We start from the raw sequence: 25,870 nt of genomic DNA, 5'->3' as shown, positions 1-25,870 counted from the left end.
TCATCTAATTTTCAGCATTTTCAGCAGCATTATCTCTTAAACGCTTCTATTTCTTTTTGTATGTGTTACTAGCTGAGTACCTTGCATTGCTCTAGTACTTACTCCAGTCCTCTATTAGCTTGGACGGCCGATGTGGCCGTGCGGTTCTAGGCGCTTCAGTCTGAAACCGCGTGACCGCTACGGTCGCAGGTTCGAATCCTGCCTCGGGCATGGATGTGTGTGATGTCCTTAGGTTAGTTAGGTTTAATTAGTTCTATGTTCTAGGCGACTGATGACCTCAGAAGTTAAGTCGCATAGTGCTCAGAGCCATTTGAACCATTATTAGCCTATCTCCTTGTTCCCATTCTGTCTATCTGTCTCCTGCTTCCCCATCTCTCTCATCATCTCCTCCAAACCACTCTCTCTCTCCACCTCTTCCACCACCCATTCTTGGTCCATCTCCTCCTGCCCTTTCTCTGTCCACCTCCTCCTTCTCCCCTCTCTGCTTATCTCCTCCTTCCCCATCTACTGGGTGATCAAAAAGTCAGTATAAATTGCAAAACTTAATAAACCACGGAATAATGTAGATAGGGAGGTAAAAATTGACACACATGCTTGGAATGACATGGGGTTTTATTAGAACAAAAAAAAACACCTTATATTGCTAGACGCTTGAAAGATCTCTTGCGCGCGTCGTTTGGTGATGATCGTGTGCTCTGCCGCCACTTTCGTCGTGTTTGGCCTCCCAGGTCCCCAGACCTCAGACCGTGCGATTATTGGCTTTGGGGTTACCTGAAGTCGCAAGTGTATCGTGATCGACCGACATCTCTAGGGATGCTGAAAGACAACATCCGACGACAATGCCTCACCATAACTCCGGACATGCTTTAAAAGGCTGTTCACAACATTATTCCTCGACTACAGCTATCGTTGAGGAATGATGGTGGACATACTGAGATTTCCTGTAAAGAACATCATCTTTGTCTTACTTTGTTGTGCTCAGTATTGCTATTCTGATCAGATGAAGCGCCATCTGTCGGACACTGTTTGAACGTTTGTATTTTTTGGTTCTAATAAAACCCCATGTCATTCCAAGCATGTGAGTCAATTTGTACCTCTCTATCTACATTATTCCGTGATTTATTCAGTTTTCAAGTTTATACTGACTTTTTGATCACCCAGTATTTGACCACCTCCTCCAAAACCCTCTCTCTATCCGCCTCCTCCACCACCCACTCTCCCTCTCTCTCCTCCTGCCCCTCTCTCTGTCCGTCTCATCCTAACCCTTTCTCTGTCTATCTGCTGCCTCTGTCCATCTACTTGACCCCTCCCTGCCCATCTGCTCCTTCCTCTCTGCGCATCTCCTCCTTCCCCATCTAAATCTCCTCCTCCTCTAACAATTTCCAACCGCTCCCTCGTTCTGTTCATCTCTTTTCCAACCTCTTTGTCCACTTCCTCCCTCCCCTCTATCTCCTCCTCACTCTCTCCCTCTGCCCATCGCTTCCTCCCCCTTAATCTATCTCCTCTTTCCTTTCTCCGACCATCTTCTCCTCTCCCCTCTCTCTGTCCATTTCCCCTCTTCCTGTCTCTGTCCATCCGCCCCTCCCCCTATCTGTGCCTATCCCCTCCTTCCCCCTCCTTCTTTGTCCATCTCTTCCTCCCTCCATCTTTCCCCACGTTATCACCCTCACCCCAATTCGGGACTGGTGGTTCTTGCCCCCACAATTTTATTTCCAGATCTTATCTAATATGTGTACCAAATTTAGTCGAAATCGTTCCAGGGGCTCCTGTACCCAACTCGCTTTATTTGTTCATGAGACCCAGAAAATATTAGATACTGGCTCTCAGGTAGATGCCGTTTTCCTTGACTTCCGGAAGGCGTTCGATACAGTTCCGCTCTGTCGCCTGATAACCAAAGTAAGAGCCTACGGAATATCAGACCAGCTGTGTGGCTGGATTGAAGAGTTTTTAGAATAGAACACAGTATGTTGTTCTCAATGGAGAGACGTCTACAGACGTTAAAGTAACCTCTGGCGTGCCACAGGGGAGTGTTATGGGACCATTGCTTTTCATAATATATATAAATGACCTAGTAGATAGTGTCGGAAGTTCCGTGTGGCTTTTCGCGGAGGATGCTTTAGTATACAGAGAAGTTGCAGCATTAGAAAATTGCAGCGAAATGCAAGAAGATCTGCAGCGGATAGGCACTTGGTGAATGCGAATACATAGAAAGAAGGATCCTTTATTGCATGATTATATAATAGCGGAACAAACACTGGTAGCATTTACTTCTGTAAAATATCTGGGAGTATGCGTACGGAACAATTTGAAGTGGAATGATCATATAAAATTAATTGTTGGTAAGGCGGGTGCTACGTTGAGATTCATTGGGAGAGTCCTTAGAAAATGTAGTCCATCAACAAAGGAGGTGGCTTACAAAACACCCCTTCGACCTATACTTGAGTATTGCTCATCAGTGTGGGGGGTCCGTACCAGGTCAGGTTAACAGAGCAGATAGAGAAGATCCAAAGAAGAGCGGCGCGTTTCGTCACAGAGTTATTTGGTAAGCGTGATAGCGTTACGGAGATGTTTAGCAAACTCAAGTGGCTGACTCTGCAAGAGAGGCGCTCTGCATCGCGGTGTAGCTTGCTGTCCAGGTTTCGAGAGGGTGCGTTTCTGGATGAGGTATCGAATATATTGCTTCCCCCTACTTATACCTCCAGAGGAGATCACGAATGTAAAATTAGAGAGATTCGAGCGCGCACGGAGGCTTTCCGGCAGTCGTTCTTCCCGCTAACCATACGCGACTGGAACAGGAAAGTGAGGTAATGACAGTGGCACGTAAAGTGCCCTCCGGCACACACCGTTGAGTGGCTTGTGGAGCATAAATGTACATGAAGATGTAGATGTACTGTGTGAAACAGAAATGAAATATCTTGTGTCAAATGTACTCGATGCACTTATCGCGTTATTCTCTATGATAATACGAGATTTCGGCAGTATCAACACTCCGCAAGCCACTTTACGTCTTGTGCCAGAGGGTCATCTTCTTCATGAAACCAGTTGACTCCCGACCTCCCCTATCGGATACATAATTGTAGGGTTCCCCTTAATACACTCCTGGAAATTGAAATAAGAACACCGTGAATTCATTGTCCCAGGAAGGGGAAACTTTATTGACACATTCCTGGGGTCAGATACATCACATGATCACACTGACAGAACCACAGGCACATAGACACAGGCAACAGAGCATGCACAATGTCGGCACTAGTACAGTGTATATCCACCTTTCGCAGCAATGCAGGCTGCTATTCTCCCATGGAGACGATCGTAGAGATGCTGGATGTAGTCCTGTGGAACGGCTTGCCATGCCATTTCCACCTGGCGCCTCAGTTGGACCAGCGTTCGTGCTGGACGTGCAGACCGCGTGAGACGACGCTTCATCCAGTCCCAAACATGCTCAATGGGGGACAGATCCGGAGATCTTGCTGGCCAGGGTAGTTGACTTACACCTTCTAGAGCACGTGGGTGGCACGGGATACATGCGGACGTGCATTGTCCTGTTGGAACAGCAAGTTCCCTTGCCGGTCTAGGAATGGTAGAACGATGGGTTCGATGACGGTTAGGATGTACCGTGCACTATTCAGTGCCCCCTCGACGATCACCAGTGGTGTACGGCCAGTGTAGGAGATCGCTCCCCACACCATGATGCCGGGTGTTGGCCCTGTGTGCCTCGGTCGTATGCAGTCCTGATTGTGGCGCTCACCTGCACGGCGCCAAACACGCATACGACCATCATTGGCACCAAGGCAGAAGCGACTCTCATCGCTGAAGACGACACGTCTCCATTCGTCCCTCCATTCACGCCTGTCGCGACACCACTGGAGGCGGGCTGCACGATGTTGGGGCGTGAGCGGAAGACGGCCTAACGGTGTGCGGGACCGTAGCCCAGCTTCATGGAGACGGTTGCGAATGGTCCTCGCCGATACCCCAGGAGCAACAGTGTCCCTAATTTGCTGGGAAGTGGCGGTGCGGTCCCCTATGGCACTGCGTAGGATCCTACGGTCTTGGCGTGCATCCGTGCGTCGCTGCGGTCCGGTCCCAGGTCGACGGGCACGTGCACCTTCCGCCGACCACTGGCGACAACATCGATGTACTGTGGAGACCTCACGCCCCACGTGTTGAGCAATTCGGCGGTACGTCCACCCGGCCTCCCGCATGCCCACTATACGCCCTCGCTCAAAGTCCGTCAACTGCACATACGGTTCACGTCCACGCTGTCGCGGCATGCTACCAGTGTTAAAGACTGCGATGGAGCTCCGTATGCCACGGCAAACTGGCTGACACTGACGGCGGCGGTGCACAAATGCTGCGCAGCTAGCGCCATTCGACGGCCAACACCGCGGTTCCTGGTGTGTCCGCTGAGCCGTGATCATTGCTTGTACAGCCCTCTCGCAGTGTCCGGAGCAAGTATGGTGGGTCTGACACACCGGTGTCAATGTGTTCTTTTTTCCATTTCCAGGAGTGTAGATCAGGCATGCATACATGCAGCAAGCAGCTTCTATGGTAACATGGTACATGGCGTGCACATGAGGCCTTTTTAGGTTAGAGAAAATCTCCCTTGGGATCAAAAACGATTTGCCTGATAAATTAACCACAGTGCCTCATGGAATGTTCGTCGTCGCAGATCAGAGATAGAAAAGGTTAATATGATTTTAGGAAACGGGAGGACCATCCAAGGAAAGGTCCCAGAATTAATATCGCTTACTACGGGTTATAATCCACAGTATTAGGAATAGAAAGTTGATTGAAACCGGACGTTAATGAGAACGAAATCCTAGGTTCAGATTAGAATATTTGTCGTAAGGATAGGTTAGTCGCCAGTGGTGGTGGCGCATTTATTGCAGTAAAGAATTCGATAAAATCTAGCGAGGTTATCACGGATTCAGATTGTGAATTAGTCTGGGTGACGTTAGGTAGCGAATATCGGTCAAAAATAGTAATCGGACGCTTTTATAGACCGCGTGGCTCAGGAGCTCTAGTGGTAGAGCGCTTCTGACAGAACTTGCAGAATGGCGTTAATAACTTAACCGATCAATCCGTTGTAATGGGGGGTTACTTCAGCTTGCCAGGTACAGGTTGGGTGTGTCATGCTATCAAAATTGGTGCCATAGACTGGAATTCGTTTGACATTGTTCTGGATATTTTGTACGAAAATTATTTTGAGCAGATAGATAGAGAACCAATTCAAGAAGGTGACGTCTTAGCCCTCCCAGCAACAAACGGACGTGAACTTATTGAATCACTTGACATAGAGGAAGGTATCAGTGACCATAAAGCAGTGATAGCATCTATAACAGCAGGTCTTACAAAAATTTTAAGAAAGGTAGGAAGATACTTTTGGTTAGCAACAATGACAGGCTACAAATTTCAGAGTATCTGAGTAGTCAGCAATATTCGTTGATGAAGCCGAAGATGTGGAGAACGAAATGAAAAAATTCAAAGGCATTGCGCAATATTCCCTAAACGAGTATGTTCCGAGTGAGGTCTTAAGAGAAGGCTCACCATGGTTTAATAGTCATGTTAGAAAATTGCTACGTAAACAAAGAGAACTTCATCTCAGATTCAAGAGACGTAAAAACCTAGTTAAACAAAAATTGAACGAAGCGAAAATGAGCGTCACGAGAGCAATAAGAGAAGCGTTCAATGCCTTTGAAAGTAAATCTTTGCAATCGATCTGAGAAAAAATCCTAAGAGGTTTTGGTAGTATGTAAAATCTGTAAATGGGTCAATCATCAATTCATTCATACTGGCACCGAAACGGAAGATAACAGTGAGAAGGCCGAAATACTGAATTCGGTCTTCCGAAATTAATTCACCGCAGAAGATCGTAGCATACTCCCGCGTTTCAATAATCGTACGGACGTCCAAATGGCAGATATTGAGATAACCGATTGACAGATGTAAAGGTAATTTCCGGAGTGTGATAGGACCGTTGCTGTTTACAACATAGATAAGTGATCTAGTAGAAAGCATGGGACGCTCTTTATGGCTGTTCGCAGATAATGCTGTTGTCTATAAAAAAAAAGTAGTAACGCCAGAAGATAGTAGCGATTTGCAGACTGGCCTCCAGAGAATTGACGAATCGTAAAGGCTCTGGCAGTTTAAGAATTTTTAGCATATTGCGGCCCCGTCAGCAACTGTGATAGACTAATATATTGAAAAATCCGCCTCACTTACGAAAATTTTCTGGTCGTTTCCCAGGTTTCGGCTAGAATAATCTAACCTTCTTCAGAAGCATAAAGTTATTATAACATGCCAGAGTAAGGCACAGTCAACACTAAAAATTAAAACCTATAGTACCGTGGAACCATGTCGAATTAAAACTACTTAACTGAAGTCCAGCCCCAGCATCACTTCACCACGCGGTCGGTCGGTCAATAGTTTTAATTCGACATGATACCACGGTACTATAGGTTTTAATTTTTAATGTTGACTGTGCCTTACTCTGTCATGTTATAGTAATTTTATGCTTCTGAAGAAGGCTAGATTATTCTAGCCGAAACCTGGGCAAAGAGCAGAAAATTTTCGCAACTGAGGCGGATTTTTCAATATATTGCTCTGGCAGTTGAGCCTGAACGTAAATAAACGTAATATACTTCGGAAAATAAATCCACTACAGAACAGCTACACTATTGATGAGAAACCGCTGAAAACACTATCTACCATAAAATATCTAGGAGCAACTATCTAGGGCGACGTTAAGTGGAATGACCACATTAAACAAATAGCGCAGAAAGCAGATGGCAGACTAAGATTCATAAGAAGAATCTTAAGGAAATGTAACGCATCCATGATGGAAGTGGTTTACAAAGCGCTTGTTCGAGCGATTCTTGAGTATTGTTCATCTGCCTGGGATCCCTACCAGGTAGGACTGATAGAAGATATAGAAAAGGTCCAACGAAGAGTGGCGCGTTTCGTCACGGTATCGTTTAGCCCGCACGAGACCGTTACGGAGACGTTCAACAAACTGCACTGGCAGACATTGTGAGAGTGGCGTTGTGCATCACGGAGGGATTTACTATTGAAATTTCGAGAGAGCACTTTCCCGGAAGAGTCGGACAACATATTATTTTCCCGCTCATGCGTCTAGCGTGATGACCACGATGAGAAAATTCGAAAAATTAGAGCAATTCCAGAGGCTTACCGACAATCATTCTTCCCACGCGTTATTTGCGAATGGAATAGGGTTGGAGGCACAGAAAGTACCCTCCGCCACACACCATTAGCTGGCTTGCCGAGTATGACCTAGATGTAGATGTAGATGAAGAAGTAATGGAGTGACACAGATGTTGCAGTGCTCACTATGACCAGATATTACGTTGGTGTCGACGATGGACTGTATATCGTAACGTCTCTGTTCCGATCACGATCTATAATTCGGGACATACAGTACTCCTGCGCTGTCCTGAAAATACCTTAAGTCTCTAATTATTCAAACAGCGCACTCTAACCTCATGAGTAGGGAATGAAAGGCATTGCACATATATGGTCTCTCGGTATAAAGTGCATGCTTTCGCATACTGTTGAGTTCGTAGCCCGTGTCTCTGTTAAAGTTGTTGAGACACATTCCCGTTGCCACAGCCTCTTTGATGTCTTAAGTGTGGGCTTGAATCCGTGTCTGCTCAAACTAGCTTTCACAAGGCTGTGTTCAGAAAAAGCAGGTTTCTATATATTTCTGTATCGAAATGCTGCTGATATTCGGTACAGCGCTGAAAAACGGTTCGAACAGGCCTTCCCATGTGGCTACTGTCATATTCACATGGAGTACTGTAAACAACTGGGACTTTGAGGTCATGATTATCCTGCATAGGGCGTAATATTCTTGCGTTACCGAAAGACGGTTTTAATACCATGCCTCTTTAAGATTCATTCAGTTTTACTTGATGTTCCATAGAACGAAAGGAACTTCGTGTATTGATCTTTGTGTTACTTGCTGAGATATGGATTTGTTTTCCGGACACAGCTGTCTTTATATCACGTGCCCAGTATCCGTTTTGTTTCAAAACAGTGATTAGACGGATTATTTGGGCACTTATACGGTTCCTGTCCGATGTACTTCTAGCTCTGTATATCAGAATCCTCATCACAGCACTCTTTTGTGCAGGACGATGTAAATTGTGCCAGTTGGGACACCTGTTTGGCTCGGTTTACGATTCACCGAACGTCCATGCCGATCGTCCAGCTTCTCCTCAACTAGAAAGGTTAATAAGGGTAGTTTTCCTTCAGTTTGCATTCACTCTTTCCTGACAAGGTCAAGTACATCGTGAACATTTAACACGGCAAATCAGTCGTGAATGCCTTCATGGTTACACCGAAGAAGTTGTATTTTAAGTATTTTCAGCACTTCATGAACTCTTCTCTTACCCCAGGTCTTCATTACAAACAAGAGTAATATTTTTCGATACGTCGTGATTCACTCTCTTGCTCGTACTTTTCCTCGTTAAATAGGTATCTCACAATCTGGATGGGACAGTGCATACGTCGTGCTTCTCTCCAGTATCATATCTAAAAACATTAAAACCTATTCCTACACAGGTAGTAAAAGACCAGTCCCAAGCTAATACCAGAATTTGAGCAAAAAGGAAGATCCACTTGCATAAAAACGTAATTATTGTCACGACCAGTTTCGGCTCCTTGGCCATTTTCATGAAGCCAGTTCTTGATGCAGCAAAAAGACATGGACGATAAATAGTTTGGACAAGAAGAGAATAGAAGCTTTCGAAATGTGGTGCTACAGAAGAATGCTGAAGATTAGATGGGTAGATCACATAACTAATGAGGAGGTATTGAATAGGATTGGGGAGAAGAGAAGTTTGTGGCACAACTTGACTAGAAGAAGGGATCGATTGGTAGGACATATTCTGAGGCATCAAGGGATCACCAATTTAGTATTGGAGGGCAGCGTGGAGGGTAAAAATCGTTGAGGGAGAGCAAGAGAGGAATACACCAAGCAGATTCAGAAGGATGTAGGTTGCAGTAGGTACTGGGAGATGAAGAAGCTTGCACAGGATAGACTAGCATGGAGAGCTGCATCAAACCAGTCTCAGAACTGAAGACCACAACAACAACAACATGGACAGGAACTGCTGTTTAATCAAACTAATAACAATCATAGCTGATGTCCTATGTCCGAAATGAGCACCATGTGGGACATAACACCTGACGCCAGAATATCATCATTTTTGGGGCTCAGCGGGGCAACTGGTCAGTAGTCAACGACACATGTGCTTGCTTACCCCAGCAACTAGCGCCGCCTACAGCCCAGTGGCAGAGTACGAACACGAGGCTGTCGGTGTGCCAGCAGAGCCGGCAGTCGTCTGGCGGGCGAACGTCGCCCGCCGCCGCCGCCGTTCCCGCCAACCCCTCGGCCGCGGCCTCCGCGGCGCCGCCGCCCCCGCAGGCCGCCCCCGCCGTGTCGGTGCCCACGCTGTGGGTGCAGCACGCGTCGCCGCCGGCCACGCCGCGCGCGCGCTCGCTGTCGACGACGTCCGCCGGCGCGCCCGGCTCGCCGCCCCCGCAGCAGCGCCGCCAGATGCTCAAGGAGCTGGACAAGCCCGCCTCCCTGGACCTGCCGTGCCCGCCGCCCATCATCACCGTCACCTGCAACCTCAGCGAGCCCGACTCGGACGACGACGACGACGACGACGACGACGACGACGTGGGCGCGGGCGCGAGGAGGCGGCGGCCCGCGTCTGCGGCGAGCGCGGGGGGCGGCGGGGGCGGCGGCCCGTCCGGGCTGGCGCCGGCCGTGGCGCCCTCCATGTGCTACCTCAGCCCCTTCTCCATGTGCTCGCGCGCCGACCGCACCGCCTCCGAGTCCAACCTCAGCTCGTCCGGCTACAGCTCCATGGCCAGCCCGGGGCCGTCGCGCTGCGGCTCCAACAACCCGCTCTGTCCCAGCGAGGTGAGTACGCTACTCCCCCTTCTCCTCTCGACATGTTTTGCGCCACGTAAACCGTTAGTTGTAAAGCTACTGAAATTTTCCACGCTACTAAGGTAAGGTCTAATAGGTTCCCTGGGTAAACCTAACATTTCATCCCATTCTCGTGGTTTCGATTCGAACAAACGAAATCCAGTCAACAACAATTTAGCAGCGATGAAATATTTAAAACTGGACATTTATGGCAATGAAAAACTTACACTTTATATCAGGATTCCTTGGTCTTGATCCTTTTTTTTTGTTTGGCTCACTGACGCACGTGTAACGCCCAAAAAAATCCGTACATTCCTTGAGAACGGCGTATTAGCTCCGAAAGGAGTTGCACTAAATCAGAGAAATAAAATAATATGAACAATGAGGGCGCATTATATATAGGGTGCGTCAAAAAAATGTATACACACTTTGAAAGCATCATAGAAAATTTATTTCCCGTTCAACAATGTTAAATTTCTGGAAATGGAAAGCTTAACGTCCAATTGAAAAAATAAATGTACTTTGCAAATGTGATTAATGTTCAAACTGGTGGCCTTCAGCATCAATACATTTCTGAGTACGAGTCACCACTGATTCCGTACATCATACCAAAGTGTCCAATGAGATTTCTGCGCACACCACCTGAATCTCAATCCAAAGTGTATCCAGGTTACGTGGTTTACGTTTGTACACCTCATCTTTTACTGTGCCCCATAAGAAGAAATCCAGCGGCTTGAGGTCTGGAGAGCGTGCAGGAAACTCGATTGGTCCCCTGCGTCATATCCACTGGCCTGGCACATTGTGATCCAGGTATGCTCGTACGTCACTATGATAGTGTGGCGGGGCGCCATCTTGTTGGAAATAAAACTCATCATTACCGTATAATGCACGAATGGCAGCGAATAGGGACTCAGCTAGCATTGTTAGATACGTTTCTCCGGTAACAGTACCTTCAAAGCGGAAAGGCCCAATGAGTCACCTTGCAGACAAACCACACCACATATTTATACCAGGCAAATTCACAGTCCTTTCAACTGTAATGTGAGGATTATCTTCAGCCCAGTACACATAATTGTGTCTATTGACAGTTCCATTGAGTCTGAATGGGGCTTCATCCGAGCAAATTATGCTACCCATAAATCTGGGTTCACACATTCACAAAATTCTAACCTTCGATCTGGATCGTCGTCACTTAGCTGTTGTACCAGCCTTGGAATGTAAACACGAAACTTGCCTTTCTTCAGAATGCGTAGCACACTACTAGCACTTACTCTCACGTGCCGCTTGCCTTGGAGATTTTTGAGGCGAACGCTGAAACAATTCCAAGACCGCAGAATCATCACTTGTAGCTGTACGAGGTCGCCCTGATCGACCTTTATGCACATCACACACTGTTCCACGAATTTCGAATTTGTCTCGTAGACGTGTAATTGTTAACGTTGAAGGTGGTTCTGTACCATACTCACTTCTCCACTGTCTTCGAACCGCAGCTCCATTCTCAAACTTCCAGTACCACTTAATTATCTACTTCCGCGCTTCAAAGCTCAAACGCACGTCCGCCATGTTGCAGTTACTTCCTTGCTCCTGCTGCCACCTGTTGAAGAAACATAACATTACATTCTCACAGATATTTGACCTTGTAGAACGGGAAATAAATTGTCTATGACAGTTCAAAGTGTGTATACATTTTTTTGACACACCCTGTATATATTATACACTCCTGGAAATTGAAATAAGAACACCGTGAATTCATTGTCCCAGGAAGGGGAAACTTTATTGACTCATTCCTGGGGTCAGATACATCACATGATCACACTGACAGAACCACAGGCACATAGACACAGGCAACAAAGCATGCACAATGTCGGCACTAGTACAGTGTATATCCACCTTTCGCAGCAATGCAGGCTGCTATTCTCCCATGGAGACGATCGTAGAGATGCTGGATGTAGTCCTGTGGAACGGCTTGCCATGCCATTTCCACCTGGCGCCTCAGTTGGACCAGCGTTCGTGCTGGACGTGCAGACCGCGTGAGACGACGCTTCATCCAGTTCCAAACATGCTCAATGGGGGACAGATCCGGAGATCTTGCTGGCCAGGGTAGTTGACTTACACCTTCTAGAGCACGTTGGGTGGCACGGGATACATGCGGACGTGCATTGTCCTGTTGGAACAGCAAGTTCCCTTGCCGGTCTAGGAATGGTAGAACGATGGGTTCGATGACGGTTTGGATGTACCGTGCACTATTCAGTGTCCCCTCGACGATCACCAGTGGTGTACGGCCAGTGTAGGAGATCGCTCCCCACACCATGATGCCGGGTGTTGGCCCTGTGTGCCTCGGTCGTATGCAGTCCTGATTGTGGCGCTCACCTGCACGGCGCCAAACACGCATACGACCATCATTGGCACCAAGGCAGAAGCGACTCTCATCGCTGAAGACGACACGTCTCCATTCGTCCCTCCATTCACGCCTGTCGCGACACCACTGGAGGCGGGCTGCACGATGTTGGGGCGTGAGCGGAAGACGGCCTAACGGTGTGCGGGACCGTAGCCCAGCTTCATGGAGACGGTTGCGAATGGTCCTCACCGATACCCCAGGAGCAACAGTGTCCCTAATTTGCTGGGAAGTGGCGGTGCGGTCCCCTACGGCACTGCGTAGGATCCTACGGTCTTGGCGTGCATCCGTGCGTCGCTGCGGTCCGGTCCCAGGTCGACGGGCACGTGCACCTTCCGCCGACCACTGGCGACAACATCGATGTACTGTGGAGACCTCACGCCCCACGTGTTGAGCAATTCGGCGGTACGTCCACCCGGCCTCCCGCGTGCCCACTATACGCCCTCGCTCAAAGTCCGTCAACTGCACATACGGTTCATGTCCACGCTGTCGCGGCATGCTACCAGTGTTAAAGACTGCGATGGAGCTCCGTATGCCACGGCAAACTGGCTGACACTGACGGCGGCGGTGCACAAATGCTGCGCAGCTAGCGCCATTCGACGGCCAACACCGCGGTTCCTGGTGTGTCCGCTGTGCCGTGCGTGTGATCATTGCTTGTACAGCCCTCTCGCAGTGTCCGGAGCAAGTATGGTGGGTCTGACACACCGGTGTCAATGTGTTCTTTTTTCCATTTCCAGGAGTGTATACACTGACAGAAATGGAAATTGTTACACATGTCCAATATTTATCAAACTTTGTGGGATTGTTCATCACATAACGGTCATTGAATGCTGAAACTTTCATTCCATTCGGCGGTGATGTCCATCATCAGCAACAGTATCAGTTGTTACCCCTCTAGCCCCCGGCACGAATACACTCTCGCACTCTCGTATTCGCTGCGGAATTGAAGCAAATACCAAAAAAATGGTTCTGAACACTATGGGACTTAACATCTGAGGTCATCAGTCCCCTAGAACTTAGAACTACTTAAGCCTAGCTAACCTAAGGACATCACACACATCCATGCCCGAGGCAGGATTCAAACCTGTGACTGTAGTGGTCGCGTGGTTCCAGACTGAAGCGCCTAGAACCGCTCGGCCACAGCGTCCGGCAAGCATATATCCTCCAAATGTCATAATGAGTAATTCCTTGCTAGTCCTGAAACACATACTCTGATAGTTCATGAATATTACTTGCAAGGGGTTGGTATAACAGTATCCGCTTCGCATCGCAACCAAGACATGGTTTGTTTGTCACAAATCGGTCCGGATTTCGAACAGCCCGGTCTCCCGGTCCCCCCTATAATTTATATCCCCCTACCTACCTCCCATATCACACACACACACACACACAAACACACACACACACACAAACACAAACACACACACACACACACACACACACACAGAGAGAGAGAGAGAGAGAGAGAGAGAGAGAGAGAGAGAGAGAGAGACTTCATTCCGTTATCAAACAGACGATTCATTGGTGCCTCACGATGTACACTGTCAACCGATCCCTTATTTTAGTCAAGTTATGCCATAATTCGATTCAGTGCACCTCATTAGTTACTCGGTCTACCCAGTTAATTTTCAGCGTTCTTCTGCAACATCAAATTTTAAAAGCTTCAGTTCTCATCTTGTCTGAACAACTTATCGTCCACGTTTCATTTCCGTACAAAGTCCACTGAAGACAAATAACTTCAGAAAAGACTTCATAACACGCCCTCGTCGAGTTGCAAGTCTTTTCAGGTGACATCACATTGGGCGACTTGCGTGGCGATGGTGATGACATGGTGACGAGGGCAACACAACACTGAGTCCCCGCACGCAGAAAATCTCCGACGCGGCCGGGAATCGAACTCGGGTCCTCTGTATGACACTCAGACGCGCTGACCGCTTAGCTTTTCTTTTCAAAATCTTTTATTGTACTAAAACACAATGAATTGCAATGTTATACAAAAACTGATGTAAACTCACCGGATGTGACGATTAAATTTATATTAGATATTAACGAATTGCTCTTTTTCAGAAATGCATTTCGTGCTGTAGCCAGTGTGGGATTTTTTTTTCCCTCTCTACTTCGACCATCAACAGTTATTTTGCTGCACAAACCGCAAAACTCGTCTACTACTTTCAGTGTCTCATTTTCTAATGTAATTCCCTCAGCATCGCCTGATTTAATTTGACTGTATTCCATTATCTTTATTTTACTTTCGTTGATATTGATCTTTATAATCGCGCTTCAAAACGTTATTCATTCCTGTAACGTTAAGCACGCCAAATATCCGTCATGCAGTCGCACCGTTCTCCATATATACAAACGACTTTTTCATACAGTGTAAATAAGTTCACATAAGGATGAACTTTTAATCAACATATCGCACACAGATAGAAATACTTGGAGTACGAGTTTGGTAACGTTCGATCAAACTGTTCTTTGTGAAACACTTTCCATATACTTCGGTGTGTAAGTTAAAGTGAGGCACAGGCCCTGCGAAATGTCTGTCGACAATGAGACGATAGAGCTGCGTTTACCAAAACTACGGTTCGCTTGTTTGGATAAAATACATAAATGACGTAATAAATAGTAGCATTACCGGTAGTATTGGTAACACTGTTAGGGAAAGGAACGTAAATGAATGTGTGAGAGAGGAACTGATAACAGACAATTTCTCTTTGTTTTTTGTTTGTTTGTTTTGCAGATAAACAGAACAGCACATCGTTCAGCGCTAGTCCATTATGTATTTTATGTTCTTACAAAATATAAATCACATTTTATATCTAAAAAATTAGCTGCTCGCGTAAATTATGGGCTTTTATGTAACCAGAACAATTACCTTTGATGCAGGTACAGTTTCCACGCACAAACACAAAAAATCTATGTATTATTGTTGTCATTTTGTACTCACCAGATTCTTCGTGGCCATGATTAAAGGCAAGAGTTTCCTGTTAGTGTCGATAAGTTGTTTATGAATAACAGAAACATGTTTTATATGAGCTCCACGAAGTACTGAAACGATGTTTGATGCGATTTTGTATGGAATTTTTTTAATTCACCTTTTTTGAAGAAACTGCACCTTGTAGCGCTTTATGAAAAATGTTTATTTTTTACTACAACATCCTTCTGTTTTATGTTACAAATCAACAAGTTTCAAATAAAACTTAATTAAGGGGGGTAGGACGTCAAACGGGCCGACTTCGAGAAGGAGACGCACCACAGGACATTTTAATTTTCACTGTCTATACTTTTACAAATAAATTCATAAAACTTTGTCAGCATGACCAGGAAGGATTCAGGATTCACACTCATAGTCGCCGGCCGAAGTGGCCGCGCGGTTCTGGCGCTGCAGTCTAGAACCGCGAGACCGCTACGGTCGCAGGTTCGAATCCTGCCTCGGGCATGGATGTGTGTGATGTCCTTAGGTTAGTTAGGTTTAACTAGTTCTAAGTTCTAGGGGACTAATGACCTCAGCAGTTGAGTCCCATAGTGCTCAGAGCCATTTGAACCACTCATAGCAGTGGATGTTCAAAAACACGAAAAAATAATATTTTTTAAATGTGAAATTTCATGATTTTTTTCACTTACTGTTGGCTGCATTTGTTGTTATAGGTACAGTTTTCTTCATAAGTAAGAGAGATTCTTCGATGAATTTTGCACAAACCATACTTACAGGTGTATGAAACGATAGAATTTATTTAATCTATGGTAAAATGAATGGGCTGTTACGTTTTAAACTTCGTGTTTAGAGAAAACTCGAATTTTATAGTTAATTATCTCAATTTTTACCACAGTTTTTAACAGATTTGGGAAATTCTAGAGTTTCATACACCTGTAAGTATGGTTTGTATGCTGTGAAAAATTCACAGAAGAATCTCTCTTACTTATGAAGAAAAGTGTACCTAGAGCAGCAAATGCAGCCAATACCAAGTGAAAAAATGATTAAATTTCACATGTAAAAAAAAATTGTTTTGTTATGTTTTTGAACTTCCCCTGCTGTGAGTGTGAATCTCGAATCCTTCCTGGTCATGCTGACAAAGTTTTATGAATTTATTTGTAAAGGTATAGACAGTGTAAATTAAAATGTCCTGTGGTGCCTTTCCTGCTCCAAGTTGACCCGTTTCACGTCCAACCCCCCTTAAAGTTCAATTTTTTCTATGAGTACTGTTCATTTAAGTAACAGACAGGAGGATAACTACATAGAACAAAAATGTTCTGTAGGTTACTCGGCCCTTTACATATCCACACCCAGTTTCTATACATTTCACCATATCCGGCTTCTCAGGGATTCTAGTAACGCACTAATGGCATACGCAAACAAAGCGATCGAAATGAGGTAATCCCTAATAGGCATGCAACGCACCTAACGTACAGATAACGCAGTTACGATCTTAACTGACCAAAGCCACTAGGAAACCTACCGTAGTCTACTCTTACTTAGGATAGCCTTGGGTAGTTTTACAACTGGCGAGTGTTTTGGCAGACGGACGAGCCGCCGCCCACCGGCCCCGGAGGCCCAGCGCCGCCCTCCTCGGGGCAGTCGTCAGCGCGGCGCGCGTCGCCGCTGCTGCTGCTGCCGCCCGCCGGCTCGCAGGCGCCGCCCACGACGCAGCTGCGCCACCTGCACATGCAGCACGACGCCGCCGCCCTCGTCCTGTCTCCGGACGCAGACGCCGGCGGCGACGGCACGCCTCCCGCAGGCGCCAGCGGCGCCGCCCCCACCGCGGCTGCGGGGACGGCGGCGGGCACCTGCACCACCGCCGGGGGCGGCAACGGCACCGCCACGGGCGCCGGGGGCGGCGCCTCCCCCGCCGAGGCGGGCTGCCCGCGCGCGCGCTCCGACTCGGAGACGCTCTCGGACGACATCTTCCTCGAGTCCAACGACGAGGGCATCGGCACCGACCACATCGACGAGAAGATCGAGGAGGGCGAACTCAAGAGCGCCAAGGAGCTCGAGGTACACGCACCTTTATCTCCAGCTTCTACAACTGTCATTCGCGTTTTATTGTCCGATTAAAATTACGCGATAGTTGACACTTCACGCTTTGTGAGGTACCGGATGGGTTAAGGGGGGTAGGACATCAAACGGGCCGACTTGGAGCAGGAGAGTCACCACAGGACATTTTAATTTCTACTTTTACAAATAAATTCATAAAACTTTGTCACCATGACCAGGAAGGATTGAGGACTCACACTCATCGCAGTGGAAGTTCAAAAACGTAGCAAAATACCTTTTTTTACATGTGAAATTTCATCATTTTTTCACTTATTACTGGCTTCATTTGTTGCTATAGGTACACTTTTCTTCCTAAGAAAGAGAGATTCTTCGACGAATTTTTCATAGCATACAAACAGTAGTTACAGGTGTATGAAACTCTAGAATTTTCCAAAAACTGTGGAAAAATTGAGATAATTAACTATAAAACTTGAATTTTTTCTAAACATGAAGTTTAAAATGTAACAGTTTAATCATTTTTTCATAAATTAAATAACTCCTAGAGTTTCATACACCTATAACTATGGTTTGTACGCTGTGCAAAAGTCATCGAAGAATCTCTCTTACTTAAGAAGAAAAGTGTACCTATAGCAAAAAGTGCAGCCAGTAGTAAGTGAAAAAAATGATGAAATTTCACATGTAAAAAAAAAGAAGTGTTTTGTTACGTTTTTGAGCTTCCACTCCTATGAGTATGAATCCTGAATCCTTTCTGGTCATGCTGTTAAAGTTTTATGAATTTATTTGTAAAAGTATAGACAGTAGAAATTAAAATATCCTGTGGTGCATCTACTGCTCCAAGTCGGCCCGTTTGACGTCCTACCCCCCTTAAACAAAAGGTTTCGAACGGGAGGCATATTTTTTGATTTGACTAAGGCATTTGGTTGTGTTGATCACAAAATATTGCTCCAGAAGTTGGGCCATTATGGAATACGGGGAGTAGCTCACAATTGGTTCACCTCTTACTTTAGCAACAGACAGCAAAAGGTCATTATTCACAATGTTGATAATGGCTGTGATGTGGGGTCTGAGTGGGGTACAGTCAGGTGGGGGGGTGCCCCAGGAATCAGTGTTGCGGCCACTCCTGTTCCTTATTTATATAAATGATATGCCCTTTAGTATTACGGGTAACTCTAAAATATTCCTGTTTGCTGATGACACTAGCTTAGTATTAAAGGATGTTGTTTGCAACACTGGCTCGGTTTCAAATAGAGCACTACAGACCTAAGTTCTTGGCTTGTAGAAAATAAATAAACGCTAAATCACAGTAAGACTCAGTTTTTATAGTTCCTAATACACAATTCAACAAAACATGACGTTTTAATTTCACAGAATGGGCATATGATTAGTGAAACTGAACAGTTCAAATTTCTAGGTGTTCAGATAGATGGTAAGCTGTCGTGGAAAGCCCACATTCAGGATCTTGTTCAGAGACTTAGTACTGCCATTTTTACTATTCGAACGGTATCTGAAGTTAGTGGTCGTTAGACACGAAAATTAGTCTACTTTGCTTATTTCCATTCGCTTATGTCGTATGGTATTATATTTTGGGGTAACTCTTCCCATTCTAAAAGGATATTTTTGGCCCAGAAACAGGCGGTTCAGGCAATAAGTGGTGTAAGTTAACGAACCTCGTGTCGACCCCTGTTCACGAGTCTGGGTATTTTGACATTGGCCTCTCAATATACATATTCCTTACTGTCATTTCTTGTTAACAATATTAGCTTATTCCCAAGAATAAGCAGCTTTAACTCGGTTAATACTCAGCAAAAATCAAACCTGCATTTATTGATTGGCGACTCTATATGTTAAATTAAAAGGAAGGTCTGCGTTTGACGTAATATTGATGTTTTATTGATAGCAGAATCGATTTTCGATCACATAGTGATCATCTTCAGTGCCGTACAAATTAAACTCAGAGACTGGTATCAAGTTATCAATAACCAAAACTGAGAAGCGATCACAATAACCAATTGGTCCATAATCCGTTCCATTCTGAATCGTGCGATGAAGGCCTCTGTTCCTTCTTCATTCCGTGGTACACAGCAACAGCACTGAAGAGGATCACTATGTGATCGAAAATCGATTCTGCTATCAATAAAACATCAAAATTACGGCCAAAGCTGACCTTCCTTTTAATTTAAACCTGCATTTGGATCGGACTTCCTTAACTCTTGTGTAGCAAGGTGTGTAGTATACCGCTGCATCCATTTTCAATAAGCTACCACTCGACTTCAAAAATCTTAGCAGTAATCCACGCGCTTTCAAACCGAAAGTGAAGAGTTTCCTCATGGGTCACTCCTTCTATTCTGTCGAGGCGTTCCTTGAAAAATTAAGATGATTCTTGTTGTATTGTTGACTGCGTTTACTTAAACTTATGGACTGACTTTTTTCGGGTTCATAAAACATTTATTTTTTTCTGTTATTACTTTTATATTGTAAGTTAGTGTACTGACACGTCCCATGGAGATTCGCTCATCAATTTCGTCCGAGGGAACTTGACGTGTAAATAATATAAAAATAAAACTTTATATCTCTTTATTTAACAATTTGCTATACACTATACTGGACGCTCATTGGGTCCTTTGTTCCTCTAATGAGATATCATTTTTCTCTGTAATATGGGTATTTGGTATTGTAGAGGACTTTTCTTTAATTCGTCCTCTATTAGCTTGGCCGGCCGCGGTGGCCGAGCGGTGCTAGGCGCTTCAGACTGGAACCGAGCGACCGCTACGGTCGCAGGTTCGAATCCTGCCTCAGGCATGGATGTGAGTGATGTCCTTAGGTTAGTTAGGTTTAAGTAGTTCTAAGTTCTAAGGGACTGATGACCTCCGCAGTTAAACCGAGCGAGGTGGCGTAGTGGTTAGACACTGGACTCGCATTCGGGAGGACGACGGTTCAATCCCGCGTCCGGCCATCCTGATTTAGGTTTTCCGTGATTTCCCTAAATCGCTCCAGGCAAATGCCGGGATGGTTCCTTTTAAAGGGCACGGCCGACTTCCTTCCCTATACTTCCCTAATCCGATGAGACCCATGACCTCGCTGTCTGGTCTCCTTCCCCAAAACAACCCAACCCCCAACCTCAGCAGTTAAGTCCAATAGTGCTCAGAGCCATTTGAACCATTTAATTCGTTCCAGGAGCCGTGGTACGCGCACCTTTTTAATGATTGGTGAGCAAACTTATGGCCGGTGCCAAAAAACCAAGGCCCATGTCCATCTGTCGATCTGTAGAATTGGTAATTTTGGTGTTGGTGTTAAGACGGGTGCTGGTGAAGAATGCTGTCATCAAGTAGCTGTTTATGATCCTCGTGAGGAGGACTAAGGCTTTCTACGGTAGGTGCCGGAGTCCAGCATTGGTTACACGGTCGATTGCCGGTACCGAGTTGTTTGTCCTCCTGACGATTTGCGCTACCTCTCGTGGAGTAGTAAGACTAGGTTGGTCACTAATCCGTTCCATTCGCAACCGTGTGATGAAGGCCTCGTCTTCTTCATCATCGTCTGTTAGTCGTTCTCGGGGGTCTTTTCCAACGTTCGGAGACATCATTTGCTCGAGCCTGCAGTTCGGCCTGTTGTGTAGCAACATATATCAAAAATGGTTCAAATGGCTATGAGCACTATTGGACTTAACATCTGAGGTTATCAGTCTCCTAGACTTAGAGCTACTTAAACCTAAGTAACCTAAGGACATCACACACATCCAAGCCCGAGGCAGGATTCGAACCTGCACATCATTTATTAATCCGTTTGGTTCCGCAATGGCTCGCTTAGCTGGCAACTGATTGTGAAGTCGATTTACAAGCTTCCTCTCTTCTCTTGTTTGTGAAACAAATTAGGTCACGCCGCGCGGTGTGGCCGCACGGTTATACGCGCCATGTCACGGAGTTCGCGGCCACTACCGCCGGAGGTTCGAGTCCTCCCTCGGGCATGAGTGTGGGTGTTGTTCTTAGCATAAGTTAGTTTAAGTAGTCTGTAAGTCTAGGGACCGATGATCTCAGCAGTTTGGTCCCTTAGGAATTCATACACCAAATCCTAAAAAATTAGGTCATGATGTTTCCCCACGTCTGTTGTCTTCATTCTGTCAGTCAGGTCTCTATATCTCAATCAATTGTTTGTTGAGTAGCGCCTTCAGCTCTTCCCAGTGGCCTGGGAAGACGGATAATTGTGGGTCAGCTAACACTGCGACGTTTGCAGCTCTCCAGTGTGCCTGTTGGATCTTCGTTGTTAAAAGTTTATACTGCCTTGCTGGTATTAGCTGTCGTATGTAGAGGTATAGGCCTAACTTTATTTTTTAGGTACCTCTTGAATTGATCCCAATTTATCTCCGTTTGGTTGATGGGTAGGGTCACCAATCTACCGCGGCTGATGATTCGTACGACTGGCTAGTGGTCTGATGATATGGTGCACAGCTGTACGTTTGGATCAATCCCTTTTGTCAACGCAATGTCGAGGACATCATCTGTTTACCCCCTCCCCCAGGAGTGACTGATCCTGAAAGGATGTAGTGGTGCGTGAAAGACGCAGTTTAGATCCTCCTGAAGCTCGAAAAGTGTGAGATCCTTCTGGTTGTTCTTTCTAGAGTTCCAGGTGGTGTGTTTGGCGTTTAAATCACCGCTACAAGAATTTTTGGGTATATGTCGAAAATTGTGAGTAGATCTTCTCGAATGAGCCGGCGGTTTGGGGTGATGTACCGTGCCACCAACGTAATATTTCCAACTGCTGTGTGGACCGTTACAGCTGTAGCTTCCAAAGTCTCCAGCGGTGGTAGTGTCTTCATATGGTGTTGTCTCGAATTTCGCACGAAAATCGCCGTGTCGCCTCCGCTCCAGACCATCCTATCCATCCTGTACGTCTGCATATTACTGAGACGGAAGACGACTGTGTCCATAAGCTTGGTTTCCATCACCATCGCAACGTCGATGCGGTGTCATGTTATGAAGTCGTTTAGTTCCGCTTGTTTACTACGAATACCGTTGACATTCCAATTAAGACAGCGGAGGTGTCTCGTTGGAATTTGTGGCGGCGATTTAAGGCGGCACGAACGCTTGGATTATTTCTTCCACCAAGCCGAGAACGGATATGATTTTCTGCTGGAGCGTTGAGAGCTGTGCTGCGATGTCTGTCAAAGCTACTGAAAATTAATTCATAATACTTTGCGATGACTTTTGGCTTGAGGCAACGGCTGCTGATTCCTGGGTTCCTGGGTGGCTGTGGAATGAATCATGATAGGTTACTGTTGTCCGCCAGCCTCTTGCGGCTGTAGCAGTTGTGTTGGAAGTTGAGGACTGTGTTGTCGTCGGTGGTGGGGCCTGCGTCTGCTGGGGCGGTGCCGCTTGGCTGTACAAACACCAGCTTCGGTTATATCGTCTGTACTTGCTTTGGTGTCTTAGGTTACCTAGTTCAAATCGCTCTGAGCACTATGGAACTTAACATCTGATGTCAGCAGTCCCCTAGAAGTATTGAAACCTAACTAACCTAAGGACATGACACACATCCATGCCTGAGGCAGGATTCGAACCTGCGACCGTAGCGGCCGCTCGGTTCCAGACTGAAGCTCCTAGAACCTCTCGGCCACACCGGCCGGCTAGGTTACCTAGTCTTGGTGTTGCGGCGTACTTGTTGGAATTTTTCACAGCCTTTACAAGAAGCTGCATGGTCTTTTTCACAATTTGCGCATCTTGTCTTTTCTATAGGCTGCATTGTGGATTCTTTCGACGCATGGAACCCTGCACATCGGACACAACATGCTGGCAACGAGCAGTAATTAACTGTGTGCTCAAATCTCTGCCACTTCTTACATTTTTTTGCCCCATTTCTGTCTCGGTATGATTGAGTTCACACCCTTGTATACACTAGATACTGCCTGTTCTAGATTTTGTTGTTTTCCTTCGATTTGGGAAGGTCCACAACGAAGACTGGCATTGGCACCAAGTCGCTGTTTGGTTCTTTCTTCGTATTATATTGATGTATCCTTGTTGTTGGGAAGCCTTTCACATGTAGTGCCCGGGTCACTTCCACCACTGGAACCGACGCACGTAGTCTTCTAATTACCACTTTCATTTCCTTTGTCTCAGAGGGCTGGTGGGTGAAAAGCGGAAGTTGGTATTGTTTAAAGAAGTCCGTTGCCCGTTGATGATCTTCATGAGATTCCAAATGGAACTTAATCCTGTCTCCCATATAAATTGCTTTGAGTGAACCTTTTAGCTGTTGTCTGAAGGTTACATTGAACTGTACATGATTTTCCGTATAATAAGAGTATACGGTAATTGGCGGTATTTTGCGGTGTAGTGGTGTCACTTCTGCAGGTCCTGCGTTTGTTGCAGGGGCGTTGCTCGTCTCTGCTGGTGCCTCTCCTTGTGTAATAGGGAAGGGATCAACCGAAATAAATCGACTGGCTGCTACCACCTCCGCATTTCGTTTGCGTGGATTTTTCTCCGCGATTTTTTGCCGGTGGTGGCGGCGTTTATATTGCACCGTCTCAAACTCGTCATCCTGTGGATTTTTCGTTTAGTTTTCCTGTTTCGTTTCTTCCTCGCTTTGTGTGGCACAGTTTCTTCCATTTCGTGGTCCACAATGGTGTCGTCTTCCATTGGTGCGCTGTGTGCCGGTGGTCGATATAGGCACCAGTGGTGTTGATGCTGGCGCCGCCGTTATCTGTAAAGCTTGTAAACATATCGGCTGTGTGTCTATGGCAACCGATATATTTATTTACTACTGGTGTCCACCAGCTGGTGTACTGGTGCCGTCGTTGGACACCCGCTGGCACAGCAACTGGTGCACCTCGGCTGTACGGCCTTATAGATATCATCCTAGGACAAGTATGGAGATACAGCGTCCCTGCCCCCTAGGGGAGAGATGGCAGAGCAAATTGTGTACTCAGTAGGACACGTTCAACCTTTTCATTGTCTGGATACTGTGTCATCGAGATACAGCCTGACAGGTAAATGGTAGCGAGGTGGAGTTCGATCTTGTGTCACTTCTGCAGGTCCTGCGTTTGTTGCAGAGGCGTTGCTCGTCTCTGCTGGTGCCTCTCCTTGTGTAATAGGGAAGGGATCAATCGAAGTAAATCGACTGGCTGCTACCACCTCCGCATTTCGTTTGCGTGGATTTTTCTCCGCGATTTCTCATCTACGTACAGAGTCTGAATAACAAGCAAAATCCTTATCTGTAGCACATCAAGAGAAAGCACCCTCGAAGAAGAAGGGACCAATGAAACAATGTAAAGACAGACCACACCACATATGAAGCCCCTGTAGATTCATTACCTTGTTCACCTACAATAACGAGAAGATTTCATGAACCCAGTAGACACAATTGTGGTGGTTCACAATATTGTTAAGTCTGAAATGCGCCTGGCCGGCCGGAGTGGCCAAGCGGTTAAAGGCGCTTCAGTCTGGAACCATGAGACCGCTACGGTCGCAGGTTCGAATCCTGCCTCGGGCATGGATGTGTGTGATGTCCTTAGGTTAGTTAGGTTTAAGTAGTTCTAAGTTCTAGGGGACTGATGACCTTAGAAGTTAAGTCCCATAGTGCTCAGAGCCATTTGAACCATTTTTGAAATGCGCCTCGTCACATCCCATCTCAGGCATTGTTCCTACGAGACTGTCTTCCACTGTAGAGGCTCACCGCGCCACTCCTACCAACCGCGCGTGTGTGGCGTGAACTGCTAGTACTATGTTACCACGATAAAATATTTACACTACACTTCTGTGTGAGATTGGTAAATGTGGGAGACTCGTAAATATATGTTAATTTGTTTCGAAATTATTGCATTACAAACAGCGCACACATTTTTTGGAAGCGCCCTCCTCCCCACCCTGTAGATTTAATTACCATCTCGGAAAAAAATGAAGCTTTGAGCATGAAAGTTGCTGATGTTGTCAGTAGGTCTCATTTTTTTTTCCAACAATGAGTGACCTGGCGGCGACCTTCGTTGTAGACGTCTGCATTATGGGTGTCTAGGGAACGTTTCACTTCGTCATCATTCTGTAAATATCTACCAAACGACGATTTCTTCAACTGAGGAAAGTGGAGGGAGTTACTTGGTGCCATGTCAGCAAAATACGCAGCGTAAAGTAAAACTTGGCAGTCCAAAGAAGCAGCATGTAGGACTGTGTCTTGTCCAGAATGAGCTGCGTGTTGCCATGAGGCAAAAACACCCCCTTGGACAGCTTCTCACGATACTTCCTCTTCATAACTTCCTTCCCCTTACGGGGATAATCTGATACCACCACACCATGGCAGTCCCAGAAAACGTTCAATATTACCTTGTCCAAAGGTGCTTGCGTCTTCTACTTTTTCGGTGGGTCATAGTGGTGCACCCAGCATTCGTCCGTGTGATTAAGCGGATAAAGAAGTTATCTGTAATGGCTTGACACAGGTTCAACGTTTCCGATGCTGTCTCGGTTCGGCGCACGTTATGAAAGATTGTCAGCCGTCTCGGACCCAAGCGAATGGCGACCTTCGCCATGTTCAAAATATCATGAAAGAT

General features: G+C 46.2%; 1 protein-coding gene across 1 annotated transcript in view; it reads left to right on the top strand.

Annotated features, from left to right (window-relative positions):
• Positions 1-25,870, top strand: part of LOC126176587 (uncharacterized) — a 541,845-nt gene that overhangs the window by 464,946 nt on the left and 51,029 nt on the right. Inside the window, exons 27-28 of the mRNA XM_049923748.1 lie at positions 9,566-9,949; positions 16,873-17,346. Of these exons, the coding sequence (XP_049779705.1) occupies positions 9,566-9,949; positions 16,873-17,346 (858 nt within the window). The remainder of the gene's footprint in view (positions 1-9,565; positions 9,950-16,872; positions 17,347-25,870) is intronic.

The sequence above is a fragment of the Schistocerca cancellata genome, chromosome 3 (genome assembly GCF_023864275.1).
Source record: "Schistocerca cancellata isolate TAMUIC-IGC-003103 chromosome 3, iqSchCanc2.1, whole genome shotgun sequence".
In the NCBI taxonomy this organism is placed as follows: domain Eukaryota; kingdom Metazoa; phylum Arthropoda; class Insecta; order Orthoptera; family Acrididae; genus Schistocerca; species Schistocerca cancellata.
This window is presented reverse-complemented; position numbering and strand designations above follow the sequence as displayed.